The sequence below is a fragment of the Nelumbo nucifera genome, chromosome 2 (genome assembly GCF_055504915.1).
Source record: "Nelumbo nucifera cultivar China Antique chromosome 2, China Antique-T2T, whole genome shotgun sequence".
Taxonomy (NCBI): Eukaryota; Viridiplantae; Streptophyta; class Magnoliopsida; order Proteales; family Nelumbonaceae; genus Nelumbo; species Nelumbo nucifera.
In genome coordinates this window covers 8,228,224-8,250,567 of record NC_142650.1, presented here as the reverse complement: position 1 = coordinate 8,250,567, position 22,344 = coordinate 8,228,224, and the positions used below count along the sequence as shown (strand labels likewise).

Here is a 22,344-nt window from a genome sequence, read left to right as displayed (position 1 = left end):
TTTTGAAAACAATATATACAACCAACAATATGTTTTTTAGAAATAATCTGTTTTTTTTTTTTTTTTTTTTTGAACCAGCAACAATAAAAACAATTCACGGTTATAACGCCCCCTCAAGGTTCTTAGTTTATCGATATATGAGATGAAGATGAAATACCCCCTTTTACATATTCATTGCTCACTTGGAGAGGCAAATGAAGTTTGATTCTTTGGTACAATTGAAGGGCCTTTTTTTCTTGGGGGTGTGGGGGTTAAGAAAATATTCATTAGCACAAGCACAACAAGGAAATAGAACACAAACAAAGAGAAAGACAAACTAAACAACAAGGAAATAGAACACAAACAAAGAGAAAGACAAACTAAAGAACACACTGCAGCCTCCAACCTAAAGCATTTATACCGAAAGAAGAATAAAACCTAAAGCATTGCTGGTAGAAAAGTCAGCACTATGCTGGTCTACAAAATGTGTATTTTTCAGTCTAAAAAAGATAAAAGGGGTGCAACAGTAATTCCATAGTCTTCATCCATCTTAGACTAACTAATGTAAAAGGCACGTGCAAGTAAATTAGGGTCAAAATATAAGTTGAAGTTTATAAAATCAATTTTAGCTTTTTTGACTTACACCAAAACCAAGCTAAATCCGCTTTATAATAGTATAGATAGAAGGATTGTTTTGTATAGTTTATCCAAAATATCAAACGACAAATTGAATAGATGAAAGTGTAAAAGAGGTTAAAGCATTTGTCAGAAAAATACAAGGGTGGTATAACTAATTTACTTATAGAGGTTTGTAGAAAGTGCTCGATGTATTCGTAATTATGTATTGGAGCAATGATTGAGATGGTGTTTGGTTTCATTGTTGTTTATTTAGAAATTAGTATAAACTTGGTGCCACACAAGTGTTTCTTTCATTGGAGTTTGAAATGTTATTTGATTAAACCATTTATCAAAAACATTTTTCCTAGGTTCTGTGTGAGATATCTATTGGGAGATTATCTTTTTGATGCTTTCCCCCCAATGGCTTTTACTATTTAGCTTATGTGACGCCTAATGGTAAAGTAGTAATTGAATAGTTCAGGCTTAAGTTCGATTAAGCCCGATTAGTTTTTCGAGCTTGTGCTCGACCAATAAAAAGCTTGGCTTAATTAATACATACATACATATATTCGATCTTTCAAGCCAGCGACTTTTCTAGCTTATCAATAAAGATGTCATATAAAACGTTTATTAAAGGGTATATTACAGTGGCGTAGCGATATATAAGTATCCAGAACTTTCAATTGCAACACTTGAGTACTCTGAACTTTCAAAAATAGACACTTAGGTCCATCCATTAGTATTCCGTCAGTTAAACATTACATAATGCCAAAAATACCCTTTTGTGTATTGCTGAGATCATTTTCAGATAACCAAACATCTCCCCACAATGACATTCTCACATGGACAGAAAATAATAAATTCAAATTTTCCAATGATGGCATTATCTAGTGATGATTTTACTCCACAAAATGATCTAAAAAGTACACGAGAATGGTATTTTTTTTTTGATATTATATAATGTTTAACTGATGAAATACTAATGGATGAACCTAAGTGTTTGTTTTTGAGAGCTCAAGATACCAAGTGTTGCAATTGAAACTTCGGGATACCTATCTGTCACTATCCCAAGGTACAGGGTACATATCTATAATTTACCCTTAAATAAATGGAATTATTATTAAACACCCATTGAATCACCTGCCAGTGTGTTACTCATGGCCATTCGTAACCATGTAGCATATCAATACTGTTTATATGGAAATATGCTGCACCTAGGGGCGGAGTCAGGAAATTGTTATAAGGGGGGCCAAAACATAAATGAAATATGGATGGGCCCATGGGGAGCGGGGGGAATCATTGAGAAGGAGAGTAGGGGGAGAGGAAAATTCACATGGAAAGTTGTATTACAGTGGGGATTTTCTAAACCATAGGGGAGGCCATGGGTTCCCCTGCACCAATATGCTAATGTAAAAAATGGTGATGGATAGAAATTATTGGGCAACACTTCGGCAAAAGGGTGGATGGTGGATGGATTCTTCTCATAATAGTAGAGAGGAAGCATGATTTCTCAGGGCAAATAATAGTCATTATTTTGGCTATGTCGAACTACAAATGATTCAAAGAACTAAAATATTGCATGTCCAAACAACCCCTACAATCCCCAAGACCAGATCAAAAGGTGTTTGTAAAATAAAGTGCAATGTGTAAAGTGTCGAGTGCCAACCAGCTGGTTGGTAAGGTCTCTTATTAGTTGTAGTGGAGACTTGAGATCGAATCCCGCTGCACCTGGGTTAGGAATTTGGCTTCGATCAGTGAAACACCCATTTGAACAGCCTTTACAGTCTTGCATTATAACTCATGTACTTTATTTATGGGAGATATTCTCAATCCAAAGTTGCAAGAGAATATTCAAATGGTGTAAACACATGCTTGCACTGATTGAAGCCGGACTCCTAAGTTGACAAGGCCACCCCCAACCGCAAAGCGATCTTGAGTTGTGTAATGGTTAAGCCTTTAAGGAGATAAGTACCACGAGATATTATCCGGTTAGAAGTTACAACGGCGGAGCTTCTAGTTCTAGCCATTCGTTTGGGTACTTGGGAAGCTCTTGCCCGAGGCCTAGATAGAGTTATAAGTTGTTATTGTAGAATCTGATTCCAGTGAAGCGATTAATGAAATCCAATATGTGCCTTTTAAGTTCAACACCCCTCAGCCCTCTATGGCTCGCTCAGTGTAGAAGGCAGGCAAACAGGGTAGCCCATTCTCCACCTAGCGTTTTTTTTTAAGGACTCTGCATTCATCACCACTCAGCGATTGCATCTTTTTCCACTGTAGTGTCTTGTTAGAAGCATTTGTTGGGAGTATAATGGGCTTTAATCATTTTGGTATTGAAAATTAATATTTAAATTCGATCAATTAATTATTTTAGGTAATTAATAAATATATAAAATAAATATTTTATTTATTTTATATATAAACTATATAAAATTTTTAAATATTTTATATATTATATATAAGAATTAAATAATTGGTTGAATTCGGATATTTATCGAATCAAATCATGTTATATCTGAATTCGACCGATTAGATATTCAAATTATCCGAATTTGATTAGATTATATCAAATCTTGAATTTTTCGAATATCATTCATACCCCTAGAATGGATGATGTGTACACCCTGAGATGAGAATCACCTTGCCTCATTTGTCTTTATCCACTCTCAGAGTCTCACTTAGCCATATATAGCACCAAATTTACCAATACAACAAAAATTGAACAAAATTGTCAAACTCTTTATCCACTCTCACTTACAAGCCAAAGCCATTTAGTTCTAATAAAATAAGTATATGATGAAAATATTAATTATAAAAATTATAATTTGGTTTATAGTAAAAAACAAAGTAGAATAGATGCAAATGAAGTACAAATACATTTGTAGAATACACATATGCACAAGTTTTGTAAAAAATGTATGATTTGTACTGTATACATTTGTATTTACACCCTCCCAAATGGAGCCTTTTATAGGAAATGTTATAAATGTGAGACAAACTTTCAACAAACATCATTATGTTAATAAATGCATGTCCTAGATTTGCCATATAGGTTTTGGGTGGAGATGTTGACACAACACAACCATGTTATAAAACAATTGTAGAAAAAAGGGAGTCATGCCAAAAATATTACATTTTAGTATTTGTACTCTTCTCCACTTGCAATGCAATTTCATTTGCACTAGTATGACATAGGAATTCAAATGAGATGAGTGCAAATTTGGGTTCACTTGAAGATTCTTTTTTCATCCATGTTCAACCAAGGTTTTTACACTACTTATTTGTATATTTTTGCACTAGACTTATTATGTCTTCCTATTTATACTTCTTCTAAATAGAAAATTGTTGTTGAAAGAGACTAATTTTGATAATGATAATAATAATAATAATAATAATAATAATAATAATAATAATCTATATTATTATAAAGCAGATATTGCCTTAGTTTTAGTGCAGGTCATAAAACTGAAATTTGATTTTATAATGTCAGTTATCTTTATTTGAATAACATGCATCCTCATCAAATCATTTTCTGATGTATTTTATGAAACTACATTTGCAGCTACACTTTCATTGTACAGCCCGGATCTCCTAAAAGGGAAAAATCAAACAAAAAAAGTTAAGAGCATGACAGCCAGTAATGAATTGGGAATAACTCCCATGCTTGTATATAGTTGTATGTTAAATTCATAGCGAGATGTTCTTGATGTGTGGCCAGATGCCATGTTTCCGTGCATGCTATTAGTTAAAAAAATAAATAATTGTAACAAAAAAAAAAGATAAAGAACATTAGAATTATGGTAAGTCGTTGTATACTTTTGGGGTTTGTAACATTTGATTTAACACCTCTAGCTTTGCTTTACACTTCAATTTCTGTGCATCATAACCATTTAGGAAAGCTTTAAATTCTCGCTTGGGCATTTCTTGAAATGCCAAACTTACCTGGCGCCGACGAGTTAGCAAAGCTGGCTGAAGTTTGAATTGAACCTGTGTATCGCGAGACACTAAATAGCAACAAAAAAAACCCTAATAGATTGGTATTTGCTTGAAGGCATCTCAGTCCATCATCTTTTGTACAAGAGGTTCAACGACTAAAAAAAAAAATTCGCCGTAAGCCCTTTGTTCTTGCTTTTTTTTTTTTTTTTCTTTTGAGGAAAAAAATACCAACAACTCTCCATTGTTTTGTAGGTTTAGCCCTAGATCTATTACCAACGCACAACTAGAATCGTCTTCTCTACAAGAGGTTTGGTGACTAGAAAAAAAAATCGCTATCGATTTGTCTGACACCGATAGGTCCATCCAATCAGCATGCCCTTCATTCCATGAATTTTTTTTTGAGGGAAAACAAAGCCAATAACTTCCTTTTTTTCGTAGGTTTTACCCTAAATCTGTTACTAGAGCAAAACTAGTCCCATTTAGCCACTCCACGCTTCATCCTTGACAGGTCCCATTTGAGCTTTCATCCAATAAAACTTCTAATTTTTATCAAGTCTTCTTCACATAAGCTTAAACATCTTAAGTAAAAAACCCGCTTTCAAAATTAATTTTCAAGGTGCAAATAAATATATTTTATATAATAATTTTTTGATCAAGCAAATATTTTACTAACAAAATATTTTTCCTGAATCCAAAAACATAAGAAATTAACAAATAAGGAATGAGATGAGGTTAGGAGAAAAAATGGATAATTTGCATATAGTATACATCAATAAATATTGATTTCACACTTTGATAACCTATACCACACATTTTGACCATTAGATGTGGTTTGCATCATAAGTCTACCGCTAGATCTGAAAATCGGCAAATACGTGCAAGCATGTGTAATTTGGACCATTGGATCGACTAATGGCTCCTACACATCCAAGTGAAAGTGTCACACTGAAACACCCATATATTTGTTTCTTGAAACTCATTGCCAAACAGTCAACCCATGAGAAAATGTTTATTTATATTGAGTTGTAAAGTAGTTTTATGCATTGTTTCTTGAAACACCCAAAATAAGCTCAACCAAGAACCAAGTATGTGTTTGGAAGGTGAACATTTATTAACTAAACGTTTTATACTTGATTTATTTGAAAAATTAAGAAAAGTAATAATAAACCCATTTATTGACACTTAAGCATCATTAGGCACGACATCGGTAAAAGCCTATCCATTGGGGGAAGTGCTAAAATGAAGTTTCCCCTGGTGATAGGCCTGCACGTAAACTGAAACCTACATTTGCAAGTCGCTATGCATATGGATTCACATAACGGGGAAAATGGTGATCAAAGAAACACCACCTGATTTTCTAGCACTTTGCCCCTTATTCTCTAATGGGATTGACAATGAAAATAAAACATTACCCGCCCTGTATTAAGAAGATCTCTCGACGATGATATCATCATTTCTGGGATTACCATCGGAGATGTTCCTAATACACGACGGGAACGTTGTGGGGGACAATTTTGTCGGGGCTGATTTGAAATCAAAACAAACTGGGGAGGGGGCTATACGCGCACTCTCACGTACAGGGTGTCTGTCTGTAATACCTTGAAATTATTATCTCAAAGGGTTAGAATGGTCAACTTGACAATTGATACAAGGCGCCGGGCAGGCGGTGGACGTTAATTTAAAACAAAGTACGTCTGCGACCTGGGAAGAACAAATAATCAATCCTTCCTGCTTGCAAAATCTCTGCCATGAAGTAATTAAGGTGTCGTTCATCGTCACTCGTCAACGCATCGAGTTGCTTCTTCGGGAAGACTTTGCTTAATGCATTGCAAAGAGATCGCCTGCCTGGGAAAGGGAAACACGAAACAGAAAAAAAGCTCTCTGGTGAGCGAGTAGTAAAACTATCTGCGGTTTTTTGGATGATTTCTTGAGCTTAGTGGGTTGCAGAGGAAGGACAACTTTAATGGTGTTCTCTTTTCTCTTTCTTTTGTTTCGTTTCATTTGTGTTCGTTTGGGTTTCTTTTCTGTTTTCTGTACTACCTATTTTCTGGCATTTAAGAGCTCTTCTTGCCTGCCTGCCTTGCATCAGAACAGAGTTATAACATGTGCAGTCATTTTTTTTTCTCTTCTTTTTGTTTTTTCCTCCTCTTTTGTCCCGGTTCGTTCTGTCGTTGCTTTGCTCAATCAATGTCTGGCAATACAGTTGTAAACTTGGTTCATGAATCAAGACATTTGTTTATATTTGGCCACTTTTCAATCTTTCTGGGGCCAAAAAGTAAAAACATGAAAGAGTTAAAAGCTCGTTAAGAAACCAGTTTCCTTTTTTTTTCTTTCCCTTTCCCGTTTTGGTGAAGATCTTTTGTGCAGCCTTTTATGTTGTAGATCTTCTCCAGTAACTTAACTTTGTTGTAAAGTTTGTGGGTCTTTGGAAGAACCAGGAAATTCTCCACGATTAGATCCGGTTTGTCTAGAAATCATGAAGTTCTTGGAGTTTACGAACCAGGGGTTGGGGGATGGGAGAAGTGGAACATTCTGGTTTCACTTCGCATTGAGGTTCTTATTCAATATATATTTAGGCATTTTCTTCGTTTTACTCATTGTCTCTCCGGACTTCTAAAGGAACTCAAAATTCTTTTTTGGGGTTTGGAAAGCAATCTCGTGATTGGCTTAGGAAATAATCATATCATGGAGTTCTGAGCCTCTGACAAAAAGAGAGGTGTTTTTCATTTCCAGCTTTGCGCCGTGCAATTTGCATTTCTGAGAGAACCCAAAATTTTCATATTCAAATTGGTTCTGGAAATAAGAAATCCGTGAAAGCTCAGACAGTAGGAGGAAAAAAGTTGCACGGTAAATATATATATATATATGGAATTGTTAAGTTAAGTTGGCATTACTGTGGGTCTTTCGTAAGCTTTTTTTGTGGTTCCTTTCGTCTCTATGATTGAAACTTGACCTTTTGATAGAACCCGGGTATATTTTGGGACCTGAAATCTTAATTATGTTGACAATGAGGGTAAATGAAGTTTCACCAACTATTCCTCTCCAGGCTCTTTTTTATTTTTTCAGTTGATTTTTCTGGAATTTGCCTCCTTAGCTTTTGTAGAAATCTTCCAACTATTCCTCTCCAGGAGTAGATTACTAAGAAAACGATTGGGGTTTGAAGTTCAATCCTGAAAGGGAATGTGCTTGAGACCTACATTGTGGACCAGCCATTTAGATTTTGGACTTCTTACCAAGTTACCATAGTCAAAATCCTTCCTGTGGATTTTGTAAACCTCATCGCAAGTTTCGAATTTTGTGAGAATAGCGGAAGCCCAGATATCCTTGGTTCTTAGGAGCTAGCTTCACTGATCACAACGAACTTACTCATAAAACTTACTTAATCAACCACGAATTGAATCATCCATCCTTTTTGGGGTTTGCTAAAATGTTTGTTGGTGTGGATTCAGGGCTTTTAAGGAGTTGGTTTGATGGCTTTCCATGGACCAGAAGATGTTAAAAGAGGTTAATCTGTTGCCAGATGCTTTACAAGTTTAATGCCCCATTACCATGTGCTGTTTGCGGTGGCCTCACTTGCCACTGCTTATAATAATTCAGCTTGTAGGGCCGAGTATTTTAAACCAGAAAACATACGGTATGATCTCTCTCTCTCTCTCAAACGTCTGGGTGTTTCTCTATTGAAGTATTATAGGACCTCTTTGGACTGCTTATTCCCTAGCTTTAAGTAGTAGCTGGGTTGTTGGCTGCTACAACCATGACTTAGTTGAGTCATTCTGCTGTTTTACAAAAGTATTTTATGATCAGCTGAACTAATACCTTTTTCTTTTATGGGGATTATATATCTGGTCTCCAAATATATGATGGAGTACAGGTTTCATGTTCAATAGAACAATGCAAACTTTGGCATTTGCATAACTCATCATCTAAAATTTCTGGAGTTTAAACCAGAGGTTATCCGAACTAACTTACAAGACCAAGTTCCATGTTCGTGACATATTTCCCCATCATTTAATGTACTTGATTGTAGGACAAGGGAACTAATTATTTTCCTTATCTCTGTGTTACAGTAGTGGAAGCTTTCCATAATTTCAAGAGCACAGTTGGTGATCCTCAACAGTTAAGTAGTTGGGTTGGTAGATACCCATGCTTAAGACAAGGAAGTGGTGTTAACAGTGCACATAGATTGAAAGAGCAAGCCGTTATTTCTTTGTAAGCTATTACTTCCATTCTAAATTACTCTGCCCTGTAAATTTACACTTCTGCATGTATCTCTCTTTGTCCTTTCTTCCTCTTCTTTGGTTGGCTTCCAAGCAATTCACTGAGGATATTTTTGGGGGTGACTATTGGGTTTTGGATATCTTGTAAGTTGGCAGATAAAGTCTTCTTTGCATACAATCAATAATCAATTTACTGTAAATACATAAGCAATGATTAAAATTCAGAATTGAAACATGCATTTACTATTATGCACATCCAGAGTTCAAATAGATATTTGCAGGATGGTTCTTCTTCACTTGTTATAGACACATCCTCATTTATCTTTCTTAAAAAGGACAGCAATTGGGTTATCTGTTTGTGAGTAAGATTTGGGTTGATACAATGGAAAATTATTGTATTTGTTGCAAAATTGAACTATTTTATCATGTATACTTGGCTCGTCTGAACCAGGTTTAATTTTCTAGCTATTGGCCAGTTATTGAATCCTTTGAGTTTTTGAAAAATGTCTTTTAATGATGATAATCATTTTGCTTGAATGACAATAGTCAGTTCCTTTCTTTCTGTTCTCCCTTTTCACTTTACCTTCTTTTTTCATTTATGGAAATTCAGATAACTATTTCTCAACAGGTTGCGTGGAGCATGTCCTCCTTGTGCTCATAGTGGAATAATTAATTTATCACCTTGTTCTTGGATTTTCTATCCTCATCACACTTCAAATTCAGTACGAGCTGATCTCTATAGATCAAGAAAAATAAGGATAACAGCCACAGTTGATGGAGATATAAGTGTTCCAACATTTACACCTTTGCGTGCTAATCATGTTAAGAAACCAAGAAAGCAGAGATTAGCAGCCATAATTGGTGGTAGTGCTGGTGCATCTCTGCTTGTCGTTGTCTCTGTACTGCTTGTCTTCATTTGCTTGATGCGTGCTAAGAGAATAGTGAGAAGAACGTCGGAGACAGGATCTTCTGTGCCATCTCCTCTTGGTAATTGAAGTTTGTACATATCCTTTACATAGGAAAATTTCTCACAATGGTCAATGTCTTATTCATCATACATCTTCATCATGAACCAGTCATAGCAATCCGCTAAGAAATAATTTTCTACAGCAGAATGAAATGCAAAGTTAGGCTCCCTTTATGAACTTTCATTAACTCTGTTGCTTTTTCTTCTTTTCGTTTTAGTTGAGTTGGCAAGAGAGCATTGTTCTCCCCATATTGTTGCTTCCTCTCTATTTGAACAACAGAATATTAGGCAGTTATCCATCGTTGAGCTGAAGGAAGCCACATCCAACTTTAGTCAGAGTAATATTATTGGTGAAGGTGGCTTCGGTTTAGTGTATAAAGGATTGCTTCAGGATGGGTCTATGATCGCTATCAAGAGACGTTTCCATGACCCAAGTCGGTATTTTGTTCAGGAGGTAAAATTGACATGGACAAACACATATGTTTGCTTTTCCCCTGTTCTTTTTCACTTTGAAATTTTGGGTTGTATTAGTGAAAGAGATAATTTTGTTGGATTGACTCATCTTCACTTATTGTAAACTCAGATAGAGAACATTGGTCATGTCTGCCACAGACATCTTGTCAAGCTTATTGGTTATTGCCAAGAAATCCATCAACAGTTGCTTGTTTATGAATACCTCCCTTATGGAAACATTGGGAATTATCTATATGGTTCTCTCTCTCTCTCTCTCTCTCTCTCTATATATATATATATATATATATATTATCACACACAAATAGAAGCTTACTTACAAAATGATACTATGTAGATCGTGATGGTTTTCCAATTGGAAAGTTAGACATCCAAGGACGGTTGTCCATGGCGTTGGGTGCAGCCAAAGGTAACTGCTTGCTTTGAATAAAATCATGATCTGTATGCATGTCCTATTTTCCCAGGGAAGTATTGACACCTTATCTTTTAAATTCAAACAGGACTAGAATATCTGCACAGTATGGTGCCCCCTTTCCTACACATGCACTTCAGAACAAGTAATGTTCTTGTAGATGAAAATTTTGTTGCCAAAGTTTCTGATTTTGGACTATCCAGATTACTGGATGAGAGTAGCCGTGCTGGATCATCTGCAGCCATTGATTGCTTTCTTGACCCGGAGTATGTTCATCTGTACCCTCTTTGTCTTTAACCTTCTAAAGCATGCAAAGTAAAACTCTCGGATGCACAGACTATGGTAAAATAGGAAACTTTTCTATGTATAAAAGACTGTAGAACTTAGTATATATTGTGTCAAACCTGTTCTTTGATTGGGGCCATTTTGTTTAGTATTCACATTCCCAACATCACATTAGTTGTGTAACCATAACTGATAGCATATTAGGTTTCTATTGTTACCTTCCCCACTTCTATACTGAGCAGTGAGCTCAAGTGCCATACCAGTAGAATTGCCCCAACCACCAGTCTAGTGGGGAGCCATATCCCAAACAACATGCCAGTTGGGTTTTATTGACAAGTCGGGTCTTATTTTGTTCAGCTACTTTGAGAAGCCATAAAAACTCAGTATTTGACCTATAAAAAAAACTCAGTATTTGATTATTTCCGGTTTCATCTATGGCTTGTATAACTTAGGGTGGAAAATAATACTGACTTTTGTTTATATCACTAACATATGATGGGCTTCTTTCAGGTTGAGATTGTCACCTGATTTTTCTGAAAGAAGCGATGTGTACAGTTTTGGGGTCTTCTTACTGGAGTTAGTGAGTGGGCGTGAAGCTTTCTGTAGGAACCTGGCAGAATCTGAGCAGAATCTAGTATCTCTGGTACTTAATCCGCTTGAAGTTTTATTGTTGTTATACATAATAGAGTACTAGTTTAAAGCATCTGCATGCATTGGTATTCTTATAGGAAGAACATGACCATCTATCTGGAAACATTATCAAGTGAATTAGTGATCTTTTGGAGTCTACCATTGTTGCTTAGAGTGCTGACTGGCCTTTCATGCTTTGTGTCTTTTCTTTTTCCTCCACAATACTCAGGCTAAGGACATTTCTGATCTCAACTGGTTAGTTGACAAGACATTAAGGAATGGTGCAGAAGATGCCATTCAACGGATGGTGAATCTGGCATTACAGTGTTTGGGTAACAGTGTAAGAAGGCCAACAATGAAGAGGGTGGTTAGGGAGCTAGAGGTGATCCAGGAGAGAGTAATGGGTCATCAGCATGCTGATATGGTTGAAGACATTGGTGTTGTAACTTTGGGGAGTGAACTTTTCAAGTGAACCCTTCTCCCTCACTCAACAATTGTGATCATTCTTTTATTGGATTTATTGATTTTAATTAAAAGTCTCGAAAGTAAATTAAGTTTTGAACAAATAAGTGATGAGAAAATTAGTATTATATTCCAGGGAATTATCAAAGTTCAAAGCAGAGCGAAACCACCATGGACCACATGCAATATCATTCGCGACATTCGAAAACTTTGTCGAGGAGAGAAAATGGGAATATCAGATTTAAGCAGAGGCCAACCAGCTCGCGGACTTCCCTGCAAAGCAAGGGCAAAGTAATAGGGGAGACTAGTAATGGCAACGGGGCGGGGCGGGGACGGGGGCTCCCCGCTAACGGGGAAAAGGTTATCCCCATCCCCATCCCCGTGGCGGGGGGCCTCTCTCCATCCCTGCCCCTGCTAACGGGGACAAGGTTATCTCTATCCCCATTCCCCGTGATTCTTTATAATGCTAACCATTTTGTTTTTATTTTTTATTTTATTTAAAAAAATAAAAATAAAATAATTAATATTTACAATCATATTAGAAAATATTCAAACATATTTTTAAAAATATTAATATATAAATATATGTTTACATATTTACATATATAACATATGCATACATATATACATATATATTAGTGGGATCCCACAAAGCGGGGATTGGGGTCCCCGCAGGGTGGGGAGTGCTCTCCCCATCCCCGCCCGATCTCCGCTAACGGGGATGAGAATTTTTCTCCATCCCCGTCCCCACGGGGGGAAAATCATCCCCATCCTTGCCCCATTCAGGGTGGATCCCCACGGGGATGAGGGAAATGGGGAAAACTGTCATCCCTAGGAGAGACCCCCAACTTTATCATATCCTTGACAGAGTAGGGGCGAGGCTTACTTCGGCAAAAGAATGAAAAGGATATAATCCGTAAACAATAAAGACCTAAAAACATAAAATTAGGATCTTATATCGCTTGACACTTTGAACCATGCATACCTTTTTTTCAGTTTTTTAATTATATAAGGTTAGTTTTATATTATTTAATTATTAAAAAGAGTTTTTTTTTTAAATACCTTAAAAAAGAGGTATTGATACCCCCAAAGATACAAAAACAAATTGGGTTAGAATCTTACCAAAGTAGCTTTTTAATTTTTCCCTATAAGAATAAAACCATAGAAGTCAAATTTTCAATTTAGGGATATGAACCAACATTGTTTTTAAGAACAATGCATTCCTATTTCATTTTTTGCACTAGTATGCATTAGTGAAGAGTGACCATTTGTATGATGCATGTGCTTTAGAAGAAATAGATTATGAAGCATGAGATAAATGGGTAAGAATAAAGCAAACTATTTTCTTAGGCATTTTATATGCATTTTTTTGTTAATTGTATGTCTATTTATTTGCTCATTAGACCAATATATACAAAACAAGACATTTTTTCCTTATATTTATATTTGATCCTATGCAAACCTTCATATTCCAATTAGTATGCGGAATGGTTGAGGCCTAAGCCTTAGACATTTTGAGGCTAAAGGCCCAAAGGTGTAAGCCTCAAACAACTCAAGGCCTAAGTCTTGCTAATGGGGTCTAAGGCTATTGAGGCCAGGCCTTTTTTCTTAGTCTCACCTCGAGGCTTAAGCCTTTGGCCTTGCCTCAAGAACCTCTTAAAACAACGGGCAAAACTTGTATTTTGTATTATTTTGTATATATCTATAATGTGCATATTTGTATTTATACCCCTTCTGAGCCAAGAATAAAGGGCTAGAGGTTAAGGACTTCAGTTTATTTCCAGGGAGTAAAAAGGAGATGATCTAAACAGAACCCCAGTCTTCCATTAGATAGCCAATCATGTGAAAACATCTCTGGAAAGGGATTATTTTTAGGGTAAAAGATTTAAACATACCCAGAGGCTTGAGAAATTGACTTAAACATACTTTGTGAAGGTTAGATTTTATGGAATCAATTGAATGACTATTTTGCCCTTTGTTATGCTTCAAATTTTTAAAGAAAACCAGTGCTACAAAATTAAAGAGAAATCAAAACTCCACTTTCAATTCCATGCAACCCTCCTACAACCTCTCAAAGGCAACAAAAATAAATAATTAAGCATTGAGCTAGAGAAAGAGAGATTAGACTGCAACGCAATGGAGACCAAATGTAGTCAAAACTTGAAACAAAGAAAAGAGCTCAAATGCAAACTTGCCCCCACCCAATTGCTATTTAACCATTTCAGCTCCATCTCAAGTGGGAGTTCATATTCTTCCCACTCAAATTCACAGCTCCCCTCCCCATGACAAGATAATAACCGAATAATTCCCGCCACATTTCTGAAGGAATTGTAAAACCGTGTGCATTTGACGTTAGAACTAAAGCCCTGCTATCCTCATGGCATAGTACTCCTAGATATCTATTTCTAAGTCCTGCTCTAAGGTTTGTTCATCTAGAACAATGCCTTCATTACTTAAAGTTCCGTCTGAATCCTCATTTTTAACTTGGGATGATCTCCATGAATATGAGTGAGTTCAGTCATGAAGTTATTACTTTGGCACCAACATTTGATCAAACACTAGGAAGATGATGACCCGGCTTGCACCAGAGCACTCCTTCAAGCACAGTTATGGGTTTTGTGCATTGCTCAAGCCTCCATGGTGACAGGACTCTCAAATTCTTTTTTGCACATTTTTCTCGGAGGAGATACAGAACTAGAGATTGAAGGAGCATTTAAAAGGGAAAAACATGGTATTTAAAAATTTAGGCCCCGTTTGGTTTGCAGGAATAGGGGTCTGGAATTGGAATTGGAATGGGCTATTCCGATTCCAACTGTTTGGTTGGGCAGAATCGGAATCCCATTCCCATTCCTGCTGGAATGGCATTCCCCCATTTGAGGGAATGGCCATTCCCTGCCCCTATCTCATTCCTGTTTATTTTAATTCCCATTTTCATTCCTGTCTGAACCAAACAGATTATGGGAATGGACCATTCCGATTCTGATTTCAATGGATTTCGATTTTGATTCTGACTGCGAACCAAATGGACCCTTAGACGGGTCTTGTCAAGGATTAAAGTATGGGTATTAAGTATCATATTTGACAATTTGGATACGGATATGGATATGAATATGCTTGGGAAACACATGGATACAGATGGAAAATATGGAAATGCTTGGATACGCTATGGAAATGTATACAAATTCAATATTTGTATTAATAACTTCAAATTTAATGTCAAAATAACTATAAATAATATATAAATACATAAGAATTGTATATTTTAATGGTATATCTGAAAGAAATATATTACTATTCATATAACGGGATGCATAGATATTATACAAATTTATTGCTAATGCATCAATTTTTATTTTTATTAAAATCCAAGGCATAAAACATATGCAACCTTTATATTTGAATTATTATATCAATTATTTTTATTTTACTATTTTCAAATTTTAACATAAACAAAAAAAATCAACTAAAAATTAGTTCAAAATTGTTCAGTAAATAATACTTTTATTTTTGTAGACAATAAATATGTTTATATAAGATGTAAATGAAAATATCAATTAATAATTTATAAAAATATATAATCTTAACTCAAAATATATCAAATCTATTAAAATTTTGAAGATGCATATCATATGAAAATTCATAAATTTTAATTACTAAAATAGTTATTACATTATTAATATTTTTATTTTTATGAATTTTTTAAATAAAAAATTAACTTTTATTTAAATGTAGATTAGTGGATTTGATAGATTCAATTTATATTATATTCTCAAATATTTTGTAAATAATATTTTATCTTTTTAAATAATAAATACATTTTTATTTAATGCAAATTAAAATATTAATTAATAATTTATAAAATAATTATTATAACTTATCAAGTCTATATAAATAATTCTAAGTATTAAAATAATTATTCTATTAATAATATTTTTATTTGTATAAATTTAATGAAATAAAAAATCATTTATATATGTGGATTTGATAAATTATTTATTTTATTGGTTTATAAAATAATAGCTTTGAATATTATTCTTTTTAATTTGTACTTGGAATTATTGAATATTATTTGTTTATATTAAATGTAAGAATTAATTTTAATAAAAGATAATTTATTTCATTTATTATCACAAAATAGAATGCGGCTAGATGGTTAAGATCTTGCGCTCCTAGACACTAGGAGGCCCTGATTTCAGGGATTGAATCACATGAAATCCCTTTTTCTAGTGAAGTGCTTTTCCATTAAACTCGGGTTCGATATGCCTCTGCATCGGTGCGTATCAATCCAATACTGTATCGGCAGATACGCATGACTTATACGACATAGTGTCAGTCGTGGCGTATCTCATATCTTTACTGATACCAATACAATACAATACGCCCCGTATTGGACGTATTGTATTGATATTTTAATCCTTGGGTGCTGTAACGTTAATGTTAATGGTTCTAAACATTTCACTATAGGAGGGTACGTTTAAGTCCATTGTGGCCACCCAATAAGGTATATTTAAGTCCATTTAAAAATCTCAGGTTTATATGTTTTAATCAATTTAAAAAAAAAAAAAAACTTAGAGATACATTTAAGTCCTTTACCCTAATTCATCATCATACTGTTGCATCATCATCATCGGAAGCTTGAGCAGTTTGTTATTGCTACTTTCATGGAGTAATGGCAGTCCAAAAAAGATACCCAAGTAAAAAAAAAGGGAATTTGTTCCATGAGAATAAGATGCACCTCCTTGTCCTTAACCTCTTCTCATTTACCTTTCTATATACACATGCCCATTAAAGAGAACCTGATTGGCTCAATATTATAATTTGGAACAATGGAATTTTGAATTCACAAAACCAATTGAAGTTTCTTGCATTTGAACCATTCCAAAGATGAAACTGGTACACTGGATTTTTGGTGTATCAAAAACCAAGAAAATACAACAACATACATGAAAAGACAGACATTAGATTTAACGTGGTTCCAATTAATACTTTGTACTCCATAGTTTATATATTCACATTCGCTCCATTAAAATGGAAGGACTGTTAGTAGAGTTGGCTTGAGTGTTATATGTTTACTAAAGACTGATGGGTTCAAGCTTTAGATTAGAAGTTATTTCAAGTCATGATACCCATGATATATAATATAACATTTATTTTAGTTTATTTTATTAATAACATAAATGGTTTTGTTCATTTTAAATGTAATTTATTAATAGTAATTGATATTTGAATTAGAATCGGAATAGTAACAAATCAAATTTGGATTTAAATATGTTCAATTTAATCCAGTCTGTTTGCTGCACTGTTGTACGTTTATTGTGGATATGAATGTCCTAGTGACTGGTCATGGAACTCCATAGAATTGAACCAGCAGTATATTTTTTTTTCCCGGCCAATTCCATCTCAGCATCCAAATACAGCCTTATATTAGTTGATTGTTGGTTTAAGAATGCATGCTGGTAAACGAATTCGGTTCAGTTGATTGTGGAATCAATGATAATATTTCATGTCAGTAATAAATTCATTAGCCCCAATGTAATGGTTGTTCATTTGGCTGTGGAACCAATGATAATATTCTATGTCATCAGTAATAAATTCATGAGTCCCACTGTAAAAGATACGGGTGTCATGTATTTTATTACTGGTGTGGATAAGGGTGTCAATGAATCGGTTTTGGATTGGAGTCCGTCCAGTCCAAAATCAATTTAGACAGATTGGACGGACCAAAAAGATAGTGGGTTGGACCAATTCGGTCCAAAATATTTATTAGATTGGACTGAACCTGGTCCGTTCATAATAAATTTATATTGGATTTGGTTGGAGTAAGCCAATATCCGGTCTATTGATATAAGATAAGAATATAGGTGTCAATGGACTGGATTTGGGTTGAAACCAATCTAAGTTAAAATGAATTTAAATAAATTGGACTGGTCCAAAATGGTCCAAATTATTTATTGGATTGGATTGGACCTGATCCATTTGTAATAGACTTACATTGGACTGGATCGGATTGGACCAAATCCAGTCCAATAGACCCCTAGGTGTGGAACATTTATCATTGCTTCCACAGCCCGTTAAACAGCCATCGCGTTCAGCTATTCCTTGCAACTCGTGGATTTCTTTTCCTTATAAATAAGGTCTGATGACAGATGTATTTTGGTGGAATAGTCTGCAAGGTTTTGCTTAAATTGTTTTTTCACTAAAATTCCTATACATTATAAAGCTTATGTAATTACCTTTTTTTCCACACAAGGGTAAAATCTTGAGATCGCAAGCATAAGAATGGGGTTGGAATGTGAGAGTTTCTTCTTTGTGTAAAAAAATGCCAAAAATTAGGATCATATGTGGCCTGCAACTCCCAAAACCCAATATAGAAGAACACATCAAATTACACTTGGAATTTATAGGAGACCAAAAGATAACTCAATGTGACTTTTTTGGATACCTTGGTTTGATATTTCACAATCATGGAAAGATTGAGGAGAATGTCAATTACAGGATTAGAGCAAGATGGAAAAAATGGAAGGATACATTTGAAGTTTTATGTGATGAGCCAATATCAATTTAGATTAAAAGGAAAATTCTATAAAATAATTGTAAGACCAATTATGTTGTATGAGCAATTAGGAAATATGTCTAAAAATGAGTATAGTATAGTATAGTATATATATATATATATATAACTAGAAAGGATAGGATAAAAAAATGAAATAATTCATAGCAACTTAGGACTAGCTCCAATAGGTGATAAAATGTGAGAAAGTACACTTTGATGATTCAATCACGTGCATAAAAAACCACCAACAACACCTATAAAAAGAGTTCAAATCAGCCCCCCAACATCCCACAGCACATCCACGTCGTGATTGAGAACATCTCCTGATGATTATCCCAAAAATGATGATGTCATCATCGGGAGATGTTCCCAATACACGACGGGGGTGTGCCGTGGGACGTTGGGGGCAATCTTGTGAGGGGCTGATTTGGTCTCCTATAAGAAGAAACTATTTGTTTAAAGTTAAAAAAGATAGAAGGGCTAGGGTAAAGAAGGACATATGGGTACAAATATTAAGAAATAGTTTAAGCAACAGTAATTTAGGTTATGTTTGGTTTAAAGGAAAATGCATGGAAATGAAGGGAAATGTAGGAAAACTTTTACAAACCTTGTATAGATTTTCTTGTCTTTCCTTTCATTTTCCTACATTTTCCTTCAAACCAAACATAGCCTTAAGAATGGGCAAAACTTTAAATATAATGGAATGGCAAACACATGATTCATTTAGCGGCCTGTACAAATAGGATAAAGCTTGGATGATGATGATGGTGGTGCAAGTCATGGTAATCTTGACTTTAGTGGGGGCAAGGATATCTAATTTTAAGGAAAGTTATTGGGAGATGTTGCTTTGTTTTTTCTTATTTTTATGGCTATACATCTTATATTCAAGTTGAGCTTGTGGCGTTTTATAATTGTTCGGGTTATGGTTGAGTTGGCTTCGAGTGCCATGTGTCACCTCTGCGTCTGCCTTATCACTTTGGCCACGTCGGCACCATGTTAGATGGATAAGCACGACCAAGATAGGAGAACGACGTATGGATAAAAGAGGACAGCTCCACTAGGGATTAGGTCTTATCCCGAAGACCTCGACGAACAACCTCGGAAGCCTCATCCAAATAGGACATGGATCTTCAGTTATAAAAAGGTAACACCCGTTCAAGGTAAGGGACTTTTGACTCTTCAGCCTCCATACTGTTATTCTACTTGGACCAACATTGTTCTCAACTGCTCGGCCCGACCACCCATTCTTCTCACTGACTTGAGCATCGAAATACCTACTCGGGGAACAACTCCTCGGGCCTCTGACCATTTTCTTGGTTTCATATCTTTCTGCGCGACTTCGTCCTTCCACCTCGGTTTCGTCTAGTTGATAGGATTTTCTAACTGTGACCTTGGTTCGAGACACCTCAGATTGAACAACATCAATAATGTTTGAACATGTGTCGTAATCAAAATATCAAGGAGCTTGAAGTGGAGAGTGATAATGTTGTTTTGGTGGAAATTATGTTGGGTAGAATTCTCCATTCTTGTAGCATTACCTATGTGAATGAGGAAATTTCAGACCTTTTTAATAACATGTAGGTTAAGATTTTATATACTCTTAGGGAAGGTAACAACTGCACAACCAGTTCCATTTTACCTCAAACCTGGTCCCTAGTCAAAAACCATTAAATCCGTCAATGACCCATTGGCCCAGGCGGTCAAACTGTTGACATATTCAATAGTTTTTGGCTGTTTTTTATTTTATATTTTTGTTAGAATGGACTGTTTGCTCAAACCATCGACCCAAAAACCAATGGGTAAAACGGTTCCAATTACAGGTCATGTTTTAAAACATTGGTTACATGTGATAGTGCTAAACAACTATCCTCAAGTCTTTAAAATCTGTTGAAGGAAGACTACATGCATATCCCCATCTTTATCTTTATTAATGTAGTGTTACATATCCTTGCTTAATTTTTTAACCTCTGGTTATTGAGTTTTTATAGCTTTAGGCCTTATGTTTTTTTCTTTTTCTTTTTCTTCCTGTTGTAATAAGGGTTTGGCTGAATTAGAATAACTGTTGTAAACTATGAGGAGCTATAATTTCAGATTTGTGCAGTGGGCGACAGTATATATACTTCTCTAAAAAAAATGCTAACACTCTTGATGAAGTCTTATTATGCATTGCAAACTCTATTAATATTTTTCTCTCATTTATATAAATCACCCTCTTTTCATCTTGCTCCATTTTAGGGCATGTTTAGTTTGACAGAAAAATAACGGAAAAAGCGGGAAACATAAAAGTTCTTGACAAATTTTGTAAAATTCATTATGCCCTCAATTTTTTTTTTCTTTTTTTTTGTTTCTCTTGTATTTTCTATCAAACCAAAAACAGCATTAATGGTCACGCCATCTTGGAGTAGTATGGTTTGGGACTATCTTTGTGGTAGGGGAGTTTCTGTTGTCAGAAAATGCCATAAGGTATAGCTAAGCAAACTACAGAGTACAGAGTCATGTTTTATCAAATCAAACTACGATTTTGCGTAGATTGCAAATGGATCAGATCATGATCCGATTCAAGATCCTATTTAATCGAATTTAGATCATTTTTGTTCATATCTTTGGATAGGATTGGATCGGATAATCCGATAAAAAATCAGATCGGATTTGGTTCACCCCTTATCCGACTCGAGATATATTATATATTTATAAATATATATATAATACATATATGTTATTTATTTATTTATAAATATGTATTTTTATAAATTTGTTATATTATTTATTTTTATAAAAATACATGTATATATAATGAAAATAATTAAAAAATACTTGTATTTTTTGTTTTTACGTTATATAAATTAGTATATTTTATTTTTATTTTAATAATTTATTAATTTTTAAAGAAAACAAATTGGATTGGATCAGATCCGAAGATCCAACTTATCGGTAAGATTTGAATTCAAATCGAGTCCTATCAAATCCGATCAGATCCAACATGAACAATGTCGGATCAAATTTGAATATACCCTAATTCAAATCCAATCCGATCTGTTTGCATCCCTAATTTTGCGTCGGCTCTTTCTTGGGAGTTTCATTTCTTAGTTTTCCTTGATGTGGCTGACAGGGCTCTCGCCTGCTGTTAGAGGTGTAAATCATGCCGGGCCGACCGATCCAATGGTCACAAGCCATGTCGTGGCCCAAGAAGGGGTTTTAGGTCTACGGGTCAGTCTGGCACGACCTGTATATATTTATATATAAAATAAAAATTGTAAGATTTTTTTTCATTTTTTAAATAAATAATTTTGGCCTGATTCAAGACCCGGCCTAACCTAAGGTTCGACCCACAGAATAATTCGGCCCATGGCATAGGCACACACGGGCTCGAAGCAAAAATATCCCAAGAGGAAGGCACGGCCGTTTTACGCCTCTACTCGCTCGCTGTCATCCTTCTTTTCCTGTTGTATCTTAAAGGGGAAAACCAAACATGCCTAATAATAAAAGAAAATAAAATAAGCCAAAAGATTGAGGCTCCAAATGTGGATTTGCTTTTGTTAAAGTACTTAATTGAGCACCTAAGCAAAAGCAAGCGTAAATGCTTGAACTTGGAGCATTTGATCATGGACATATTAATTTCGTAACAGCACACCACACTTTTCTTTTAGACCAAAAAGAAAAAAATAAATAAAACTGTCAAAAGAGCAAAAGGGTTTCGAAGAATGATTCTGACAAAAAAGAACTTTTCTATTTTGTGGAGAATGCTACATCTGAAAAAATATCAAATTTATAATTTTATTCCCCAATAAAAATACTGTAAGTTTTTACCCTCGTGTAT

The 22,344-nt window shown here is 34.9% G+C and overlaps 1 protein-coding gene across 4 annotated transcripts; it reads left to right on the top strand.

Annotated features, from left to right (window-relative positions):
* The first annotated feature begins 6,233 nt into the window (after positions 1 to 6,233).
* On the top strand, positions 6,234 to 12,078 carry LOC104594847 (putative serine/threonine-protein kinase PBL28). Of its 4 annotated transcripts, none has more exons than XM_010255363.3 (10): positions 6,234 to 6,414; positions 7,980 to 8,164; positions 8,598 to 8,739; positions 9,376 to 9,734; positions 9,933 to 10,168; positions 10,298 to 10,424; positions 10,523 to 10,594; positions 10,686 to 10,863; positions 11,393 to 11,525; positions 11,742 to 12,078. In XM_010255363.3, exons 2-10 carry the CDS (start codon positions 8,080 to 8,082, stop codon positions 11,982 to 11,984), a joined length of 1,575 nt encoding a protein of 524 aa, XP_010253665.1. In that variant the 5' UTR covers positions 6,234 to 6,414; positions 7,980 to 8,079; the 3' UTR covers positions 11,985 to 12,078. The 4 variants fall into 4 exon arrangements, with proteins under 4 accessions (XP_010253665.1, XP_010253667.1, XP_010253666.1 ...); XM_010255365.3 differs by having other exon boundaries at positions 6,357 to 6,496; XM_010255364.3 differs by lacking the exon at positions 6,234 to 6,414 and adding an exon at positions 6,460 to 7,377.
* The last annotated feature ends 10,266 nt before the right edge of the window (positions 12,079 to 22,344 follow it).